This window comes from Leptosomus discolor, chromosome 1 (assembly GCF_034619465.1).
Source record: "Leptosomus discolor isolate bLepDis1 chromosome 1, bLepDis1.hap2, whole genome shotgun sequence".
NCBI lineage: Eukaryota > Metazoa > Chordata > Aves > Leptosomiformes > Leptosomidae > Leptosomus > Leptosomus discolor.
Genome location: NC_141391.1, coordinates 148525197 through 148535859, shown reverse-complemented (window position 1 = coordinate 148535859; position 10663 = coordinate 148525197). Strand labels below are relative to the sequence as shown.

General features: G+C 39.3%; 1 protein-coding gene across 1 annotated transcript in view; it reads left to right on the top strand.

Annotated features, from left to right (window-relative positions):
- The first annotated feature begins 335 nt into the window (after window positions 1-335).
- The window catches only part of DERA (deoxyribose-phosphate aldolase), a 44460-nt gene continuing 34132 nt past the window's right edge, over window positions 336-10663 (top strand). The window contains exons 1-5 of the mRNA XM_009952822.2: window positions 336-399; window positions 991-1088; window positions 4518-4665; window positions 6311-6406; window positions 7718-7852. Of these exons, the coding sequence (XP_009951124.2) occupies window positions 336-399; window positions 991-1088; window positions 4518-4665; window positions 6311-6406; window positions 7718-7852 (541 nt within the window). The remainder of the gene's footprint in view (window positions 400-990; window positions 1089-4517; window positions 4666-6310; window positions 6407-7717; window positions 7853-10663) is intronic.

The window sequence follows — 10663 nt, the reverse complement described above, 5'->3', positions numbered from 1 at the left end:
GTGTTTATTAACATTCAAAATTACACTTTTGGTTTATCATACTAAGCAGAAATTTCAAGATTCAAGAGCCTGAACTCTCAGTTCTGCTTTATCAGTCAGTTACCGTTCATTAAGCAGTGTCCAATTTTTAGTGCTTCTATTTTTAGATTCTCATTATTTTAGTAAACATTGACCATATGCTTCTTTTTGGGTCTGGTCGTTATTCATGGCTACTGAAATTCATTGAAATTGTGAGCCAGGCTGTCTGCAGTGGGCATCTGGAGGAATTCTCATATTGAAGGTGTTTCCGTGAGTCCTCCAGGGTGCTTGGCAAGGTGAGCACTTCTCAGGCAGGCATGCGTCTCGGCAGCTTCCAGGCAGATGTGTTGCCCAGGAATTCCGTGCTTTTGGAAACATGCAGTTAGTCAGGTCCTAGTAGCAAATTCAGTAAAGTTAGTTCTAGACAATAACAACTCAAATGCTTTGTTATGCAGGGGTCTGTCCAGAGGTTTTGCTGACTGTGTGGGGTACAGTTGCTTGTAAACAAAGGTTCGTGCACACAGAAAATGCTGTTGTATCTTGGGTGACAGCAGGCAAGCAAAGGACTGTATAAAGGTTACCATATTCTGGAATCAGGGAGTAAATCAGCAAGCAATGGCAGAAGGCTGTTTTGTGGGGTTTTTTTATATGTAGCATGTATAATAAACTTTGTAGACCAGGACTGGCGACATAGTGTGTCTCATCAGCAGTAAGTTAATTCAGTTGTAATGGCAAACAAAGCATGCTATGTGAAACATCCGGTTCACAGATCATAGCCTAACAGAAGTTAATGCTATTATGATATTTTGGACTGGAGATAAATGCACAAGCCCTTAAAGGGACATAAAAGCACAACATGCTCTTCAGAGGTCTCAAACCAAGTTACAACTTTCTTCTGAAGTCCCACACCGTATATTAAAAGAACAGAGGAATAGATGAGACTTTTTTTTTCTTCTCTTTCTCCCTCCCCAGAACTTGGCTGGATCTCAAAAGTGCATGTGAATCGACCCGCAGTGGTGAGGCATGCAGAACGAATTAAAAAATGGAGAACCGTGAAAGGTAATTGGCAAGTAAGTGGTCTTTTTATGCATTCTGTTCCTGTATTTTTAAAGCAGTCACTCTCCCTCTCCAGGCTGCAATATTGAATTTTTTTCAAGATGCATGTAAACTTAAAAGATGTGCTTGTCCACGTCTTATTTTAATAATTTGTATTTGATGATGATGGGATGGAATAAGGTGATGCATTTATCCAAACAAGTTAAAAACCTTATAACTCATGAGTGGCAAAACCACAAATGAATTTAAGTCATCTTTATTCATGAGTGGCTTAAATTGCATGTTACTATCCCACCACATTTATTGTGTTTCCCAGACAGACTTCTCTGCATGCTGCCTTCTTATTTTTTAATTTTAAAGCTGTAAGATATGATCATGGTCCCTGTCAAGTTTGACCTACCTGGATGATTTTTCTTTACTTAAACATCCCCAACATGTGTGATTTCTTTGCTTAACTAGTCCTTACCTAAAACTCAAAAATCCTGACTGGCTGTGGCACTTGGAGGGAGCAAGGTGGGGGGGGGAGGGGTGGAAAGAAAGAGCCCAGTAATGTTAAGGGGGCTGACTTCTCAGCTCCTGAGATAAGGTAAATGATGGGCTATTCTCCATCTTAGTATAAAATAGGTTCACATAAGCCATTGCTAAAGCCAGTGGTGCAAATGAGCTTTACTTCAAGGCTGACTTGTATTCATTGAACGCACATGTTTACAGTGTCTTAGCAGTTACCCTCAACCTCTGCACTTACTGCCCTCCTGGCAGAATTGACAGGTGCTGGCCTGGTGTGCACTTTGGTTTCTCCAGTTTGTACATGAGAATCATAATGCAAAGCCACGAGGCCAGCCACGTAAGCTAATGTGTTCTGCAAAGCAGAGCAGGTGAGGCATGGCCACGTGCTGGCTTCTGCCGCCCGAGCGGCAGGGCGGAAAATGCTGAGAGGGGAATGGCAAGCAGAGCTGGTTTCAGTGCTTTGGCAGTGTTCAGCCAAGGGCAAGGTCTGAGAAATGCCACCCAGCAGACCTAGAGCTCCCAGAGAGCTCTCAGCCATGGAGTTGTAACTGCTGTCCAAAGGACAAATTGGTTCTTCATTCAGCAGACAGCTGTTCTGCAAGCAAATGCGTGTGATTCCTCCCCTCTGCACGCTAAACAAGTCGTTTCCTTGCAACAGTAACTGGAAACCTGGAAGCGGGAGGAAGGAGACAATGAAGGGTCAGTCTTAACAGTGCAACGTAATACCACAGAGCAAGAATCATCTGATTATCCTTAATTCTTAAAAAAGCTGTTCAAAATAGTTGGCATCCTGAGCCTAGCGTGTCAGGCAGCCATTCTGGGATGGCTGAAGCTGCGTTCACAGTGAGCCCAGATCTTGTGGACGACAGTTTGGGGATAATGTGATGCAGCTGTAAGATCCTACCGGAAGGTGATAGAAAAAGCCTTCCTGCCGGTTACATGAACCTGAAAGTCTGTGCTTTGAATGTTAAGATTAAATAAAATGTGGACATAAATTGAGGAAAGTTAGACACCAGCTCAGCATTTCTCAAGAGTTTCTTATGCATAAAAAGTCACTTGATACCAAGTTTAGCAGTCCAGTGGTGCTGGGTTGGGAAACAGTGTCAGTGAGAAAATCCAGAGGGTATTCCCTAACCTTGGCTATTTTCAGATACAGCAGGTGCAGTAATGTAAAAAGTAAGTCTTCTGATTTGACTGAAGTTACTATATAAGGAACAAAGACATAGAGAGCCACAGGCTTTGATGACAAAGAATCATTGGGAAGAAAGTGTAGTGTCACTCCCTCAACATGGCCGTAGGACAAATGTTTAATTATTACTAAGAGTTCTCCACTCTCCTGTGTAGTAACAGTGGTACTGAGCTACTCAAGCAAGATTTTACTTTAGAGAACGCCAGAAGCATCTCTCCTGTATTTGAACACTGCAGGATAGTCATGTAATGTTTATTTCACAGACACGATTTTGAACCTTTACATGTTTGAATGTAAGTAGCACCACAGATTCAAATTTTGAAGCCCATTTCCCAAAATACAGATTTGAAAAACTCTTTTTTAAAAAATGGAGTTCGTACCAGTTCTTGGAACCCTTTGACTACATCTGTCTTGATGACTTTATGATTCATGACATAAGAGATGAGACAAAAATTCCCTTGAACGAAGGATAAAAAAATCCAAGTAAAAGAAACTTAAAACCGTTTAAAGTGGAAAACCCTTTTGAAGTATTATAGGGTGAAAGTAGAAACTGGTTAGAAACAAGCAGTCAAGCTTAGACTAACAGACACCAGTAACGGTTCATTACTCTGTTCAGTCACCCCAAAGCAGCTTTCAGTGTAACACTTACTGTGATTTCAGGGCTGGCCAGCCTCTTAAGATTTGCACACTCTTAACTCCATGCAGAAACAACAAGCTTTGCTGCTTATAGTGGCAAATCGTGTCACAGAGCAGAGCAGAGCAGTCAGAGAAGGACTTTATGGACTTGAATGGACTTTGACATTGCAAACTCTCCCCTTGTTGAACAAGTGCCCAGTAAGAGATATCAGTTTTCAGTGAAGCCGTCACTGTAAGTGAGAATTTGCTAGAAGGCCTTCAACAAATATTTCAAAATAATGTCTTAAGCTCAATTTTTGTTCGGCAAAAAGGCTCAAAACATTTTTAGTTGTTCTTCTGTTCCATTCTTCGATTAATGTCTTTTAAAATTCTGTAGCATTTACACCTAAAGAGTGCTGTAGCCTTATCACTTAGCTCTTGCTTTTGGTTTTTTGTACCAAATAATTACTGATTTTTTTTATTCCTGATTCTTGCAAAAGGAAGTGGAAACATCTGTAGTCTAGACCCTAAGCTTTAAGAAGTCTGGGTTCTTACCCCTCACTGATTCCATGTTTCACTCTCACAGCAGGCGAAATGTGCAAACTTGCAAGTGTGCAAATTGCTGATGTGTAGACTCATCTGGTCACTGAAAATTGCAGACCTGTGCTCCTCTTGAAGCATGTGTATAATTTCTCGTGCATAGAAGCCTTAAAGATACAGACATACCATATAGAATGGAGCATATTACAACAATGAGGTTCCTCATATAGCTGATGTTTTCGTCTTTGTCTTACAGAATTAAATTTGAAACAAGATGCTTTTTGTGCTTGTCTGATTCTTACAGAGTCCCATTAGGTTTTGCACCAAAAATTGGAATTTGATCTTTTGGTTCTGAGAGCATGGACTTTTGATTCCAAGTCCTTTCTGTACCATTAGATACTGCTCAAAACATAAGCAAGTTTCTGCCAATCCTGTCTGTCATAAACCTTTCTTTGCATATCTTCCATGTTATATCCCACACATATCCTCAGAGTGAGAGCCCAGCTTCTTCTGATTCCTGCATCTTCTAAGTCTGTTTGGCTTAGGAAGCGTAAACTGAAATACTATATTCCTTGCTTCACGCCCTTTGCAGGCTGCTTGGCTGCTGAAAGCTGTCACCTGCATAGACCTTACCACTCTTTCTGGTGATGATACTCCTTCAAATGTTCACAGACTGTGTTTTAAAGCAAAGCATCCCATCAGAGAGGATCTGCTGAAAGCTTTGGACATGCATGATAAAGGTATGATAGTTTTTGTGTATTTTGTAGAGAAAATGTCTACATTTCCTCATTATGCTTTCCGTTGTCAGAAAGGTGTAAAAATGGCCTCTTCTTCCTATAATGGAAGCGGTTACATTAGGCAGCTCTGCAGAACTAATAGTCCTGAGAGAACAAACTAGGTACTATGTGGTCTTATTCAAAGCAACTGTCTTAAGTTCTAGACGCGAAATATCTATTCCTTTGAGTTAATATAAGAATACAAGGAGAGAAATAATCCATTCTCAGTTTGGCAATCAAAGTGAAGCATGGACTCAGGGTGACACTGCAAGTTATGGTACCTAATGAGCATATTTGATGTGGAAGCCAAAGTGTGTAACGTCAGTGTATGTCTTAATAACAGTGCACTAAGGTGAAACTAATTGAGTATTCTGTTAATCTGCTGATGTCCTTAGTAAATTGGAGAAGGGGGAAGTGTTCATGTGACTCCTTTGGATTTCTTCCTTAGCTGCTGTATCTGTATTTATCTACTGAGTCTGCCACTTCACTTGTCAGAAAAGATGCATTCCACAGTCTTAAGCATGTTATTATTCCTTCAGAAAGCATATCTGTTACATGGTTGTTTCAGTAGTTAAGATGGGACGCATTTATGCCGCCCAGTCTACTTTAAGGAATCAGTCCTGTAATGAGTGTATGTGGTTGTGCGTGTATCATGTATACACACACACATATGCACATGCACACACACAGAGTTCCCAGCTAAGTCAACAGAGTTGATGGAGTTGAAGAGAGCCCTTAAGAGCTAATGGTAAAACTTTCAGTGACATTACTCAAGCAGGCTCCATCTGAATTCCCACTGTTACACCCAAGACTGAAGACAATAAAACCAGAGCAAATTATACTGTCAATATAACTATCAATAAACCCTCTTGATGTCTGATTAGCATTTCTGATTTTTTCCAGATGTAATCACTGATGTGTCACTGATGTCTTGTTATGTTAGCCTTATGTTGATGTAACAAAAAGAAAATCCCAGTGACATTTGGGGCATACTTTTACTATTGAAATACTTCAGTTTTACACAGGCCACTGACTAAAGTCATACGATGTAGAACCAAAAGGGAATCAGGCCTCTCATCTTAAGCCATACACATAAAATATCAAAGATAAGTCTTTTTTTAAAACTTAGATTTATGGACTCTTCAGACTGTTGAAGTATTAAATATGAGGTCAATTATCTGAGACTTTGAGAGAATAGCATTTTAACTAGAAATGCAGTAGGACTGCATTAATGTAAAGACTGCTGCTGGGCTCAGTCTGGCTCAAGAAGTAAGGACAGAGCTTGGCAGTGTGGTTTCTCTCACAGTAATTTGCTGACTAAGCATGTCCTAACTATGTGTTGGCAATTAACAGTGAATCTGTCGACAAAAATCTTGGCGTTTTAACTCCTGCTAATGCAAACCTCCTCCCAGGGTCAGGTGGAGGAACATGAGGGAAGAACTACCTTAACCATTTGAGCAATATAACAGACAACCCTAGTGTAGGTGCTTAAGATCCTTGTAAGAATGCAGAAGTGGGAGGTGCGAACAGTGCACGTGTGCTCATAATACGGAGTGCACTCGTGAAGGTGGAAATCTGTTTATGAAGGAGTCAACTGTGGCTTTTGCAGGTATTACTGTTGGAGCGGTTTGTGTATATCCTGCAAGAGTCACCGATGCTGTTAATGCCCTAAAGGCTGCTGGTTGTAACATACCAGTAGCTTCAGGTAAGCTTTATTCAAAAATATCCAATTAAATATTTTGATGCTATGAAATATGTAGAAAAATCCAGAAGTTTGGACTTTGTTTCAAAGAGTAAGGTGAAAAGGTAGCAGGTAGAAGGAAGGGAATGGAAGGGAGGATTTGCTTTTGGTATAACCTTTTGTTTCTTTCAACTTTAAGCTTATCAGGAATGCCAAGTCTGTTTTACTGGAAGCCCTTCAAAGAGGTCCTCTTGATATCTTTGATATATCATTGATATATCATATCAATGTTTTCCTCACCTGAATAGAAGAAACTGAGATTGTGTGCTGGACAAAGCATCAGTGGACACTAAGTCAATGATGATGATGAAGATGATGATAATAATAATAATGCAATATGAGCTTTAGGAGTTCTAATCCAAGGGTTTTTTTTTCCCTACCAGTTGTTTGGCTTTCAAGTACAACCCTACAAGCTGAATTCAATGAAGCTGCGTGCAGAGGCAAGAGTCGTTGCCTGCTGAGCAGCCCGCAGGTTCAGGACTTGTACTTACAAATCTAATAGTGCCAGCTCTTCTCCAGTCACCACGTGTGAGAGACAAGTCCTGAATCTACAATAAGCAAGAAGTAGAATCAAAGAATTATGCAGTTTGGAAGGAAGCTCTGGATGTCATCTGGTCGAAGCTCCTGCTCAAAGCAAGGGCTAACTTTGAAGACAGATAGGTGTTTAATGCTAAGATTCGTGTTTTCTTTTTTTTTTGGTTGTTGTTGTTTCATTGTTGTGTAGGGGAAAAGTACATACTAAATGCATTTATATGTCAGAGGGAAAGAGGATCTATGACAAAGCCATTATTTTTTCCATTTCAAAAGTTATCTTTGGGTTTTGTACTTAAACATCATAAATGTAACTTTAAATAGACCTCACTAGATGTAATTTTTGCTACTTTGTAATTTAGCGTTACACATATTACTAGGATTTAACTTGAAATACTACTTAATTGTGGAGAATGTATGTATTGCTTCATATATGAGTTCATTCCTTGTTTACTCAGTTCTGCTGGAAGCAGTAGATATTGTGCTTCCTTACGTAGGCTGCTTTTGGAAAAAATTAAGGCATGTGAGACCCTTTCACCAGATGCACTTAGTATCTTGCTGGACATTGGTTCTTAATGGAAGAGCTAATTTTCTTATGGATGAAGAGAGGGTAGGATGAGATTTTTTGAATCATGGTAGTGATAAAAAAAGAGTAACTTTCAAACTCTTTGGTGTATTAGAGCTATATGCAACTTTTATGTTTATAAAACATTTTATTCCCTCTACCTGCATCCCTCTTGCTAGTGGCTGCTGGGTTTCCATCTGGACAAACTCCTCTAGAAACCAAACTGTCTGAAATAAAGCTGGCTGTGGAATATGGTGCCAGAGAGATTGACATTGTCATCAGCAGGAGTCTGGTGCTGACCGGCCAGTGGGAAGGTAAGTACCCACCCTTTGGCAAGGAACCTAAATCTCTGTATATGCACGTGCAAGCTCTGTTTTTCTCTCTTTCCCAAGTCTCCACAGCAGTCCTTGAAGATTTTAGTCCCTCCACTAAGAGTAACTGATAAGCTGGGGCACTGGACTAAACAAAATGATTTAACTAATTTGTGACAAATGGTTGCATTTTTTGAAAAGAATGCTGTTACAAGTCCTGTCTAGCTGGGCATGCAGAAGGACTTTGTGTTTTGAAAATTCAGGTCTATTCATTCTATGCCATTAGAGGATTTGGTGTACATGATTAAAAAAATAGCAAGTGAAATGGAAGTGAATGCCTAATTATTTAAACAATTTTCTTAAAAGCCCCAAGGGGTTGCTAATGTAGATGATACCTTGTTAAATATACATGTTTCAATTCTTGACAAAAATCTGTATTTTAGTTGGTTTTTTTTCCCTGAAAGTTGAGGGTACAAATTGACTGTTCATATTATTATTGATGTTCTTGTGTCTGTAGACTACTACTAATTAGTAAGAACAATAATGCTGAAGATGATTTTTGCTCTAATTGCCTCCTTAATGTACTGTGAATGGTTTGCCTTAAGTGCTGACAATGCTCCTGTAACTAATCTCCATGTGAAGGTAAACACATCATTGTCTTAGAATGAATTTTCCATTTAATTGTATAATGCAGTGCCATAATAGCCTGTTTGCTTGGAAGACTTCATAAAGGACCCCTGGCACCTGAGTTTGGTTAAGGAAATACAGTCATCATGGTAACAGATCATATTTTCTGATGTTTGTCTTCAATTAGCAGTTAGAACTGAAACAAAAACCCCTCATGTTTCTGCATCTGTATCTTCAGGACTGATACCCTGGTTTCCACTTTTTGTAACATCTTGACCTCTTTTGTAGTATTTACCATCTCCATCCTTTTGCTCTTAAATGTGTGCAGCTTTACAAATGTTTGACTTCTTGAGTATGGGCATTGCTGCAGACATTTGTTTCTTTCACAGTGGCTGTTTTAAGTTCAGGCCTTAGAAATTGCTGGAATATAGACACTGGGTGATTGAGTGGTTTTAAATAAGACAGAATGATGGATCAAGTTCTGTACCAGCTGGCAGCATGACTGTACGCACACCTTCTTATACTGTATCTTTGTTAGGGTCTCCGCTATGGTCCTCAAAGCAGATCCTCACTCCAGCAGCTGCACTCCGCTGCGAACACATGTTGGTCTTGGATACAGATTGAGCTGAGTCAGTGCTCTGTCGCGAAGACTGAGAAAAAGACCACTAGACTGGACTTGAGCAGCACCTTGCAATCGTGTCTGAAAAAGTCTGTCTTGTAGTAATTTCGGACATGGTGGTTACCATGCTTCAGACCTTGTGCTACGGTGCTACAAGACACTATGAAGCACAAGTTGCATAGAGCAGAGATCAGAAAGTTAGTGCATGTAGGCAACTGCAAACGCAGCTGGAGCTTATATTGCCCAGGATTACGGGAAGGAGAACTCAGAGGACTGATACAGGGCTAGATTCAGAGAGAAAGTTTGTATTGGTGACTGAAATGAACTGGACATACATGGCTACATTTTTCTATGTGGGAAATGAATTGCATTTCATCCCAATCGCAAATTACAGCGGAGAAGTACACAGACATAGTAATGAAGGATGTACTACAAAGCTGTCAGTTTATTAAATAAGTAAATTAGGGATGGTTTTTGATTTGGTGTGTATATTCTTTTATCCAGAGCTGAAGTCATGATGAGGTTGGAAGCCATCCTGGTTTTGGCAAGCTTGGTTAGTTTACTTTTTTTTTTTTTTTTTTTTTTTTTTGCTAAGGACAGAATTGAAATTATTTCCCAATGTTTTCTGAAAGTTTATTCACGAACGTGAATCTGTGTATGGCACATGTTTACAGGGTCTTGAAAAAAGCCCCCGCGGGAACAGAATTTACTTGCCATCCAGATAATGATGCTACAGGGTGACAAATTATATTTAACTTGCCCATAAAAAAAATTACTTCACTACGTGATCTGAATATTTTGGTTAAAATCTAGTGTTCTGACTTCCTGTTTAGCTTTCAATAGATGCATGTTACCTGTGTGAACATGCAGGTTTCCAACTCTATCTAATGATTAGATATGATACACAGCAGTGTGTCAGTACATTTAAGGAAGCTAGCAGAAAGGTTGAAGAAGTCTTTTTTAGGATAGATCCCTATACTACATAAAATGGAAAAGTCTAGTGCAGTAACTGTGCTTGTGGTCAAGGTGCTTCATCAACTAGAGCTGCCTTGCAGTTATGACAGAACCTCTGCTTATGCTTATAACACTAATATATTTTTGTTGCTATTTTCTCAAGCTGCCTGTCTTCACAACTTCAGGAGTTATTGACAAAAATATATATGCAATAGAGTGCTTTATCTTACCATTCATATATATTTTTAGCTTTTCTCCTAGCCTGTGCAATAATTGGGGTCACCATGATAGAATAGTGTTGCTTTGTGATTTGTTTCAAAGGCTTGTTTGGCTGTTAAATGTTTTAGTGTATGTCCAATTATGTCAGGTTATTTTAAAGCAGTTATTAAATATTGTTGGAGCTCTTTATGATACTCAGAATATATTTTCTAGATTTTTATGAAGTAATTGTTAAGATGTTTTTAATAGTGCTGGACATGAAAGCAGCTGTTGGACAGCTAAATTGTGTTGGAAAAGAAACATTAAATGAGATTTAAGTTTATGAACTTATATACTTTTTATAACCTATTAGCTTTTCAAGCAACACCACTTTACATTAGTTTACTCAACTGTTG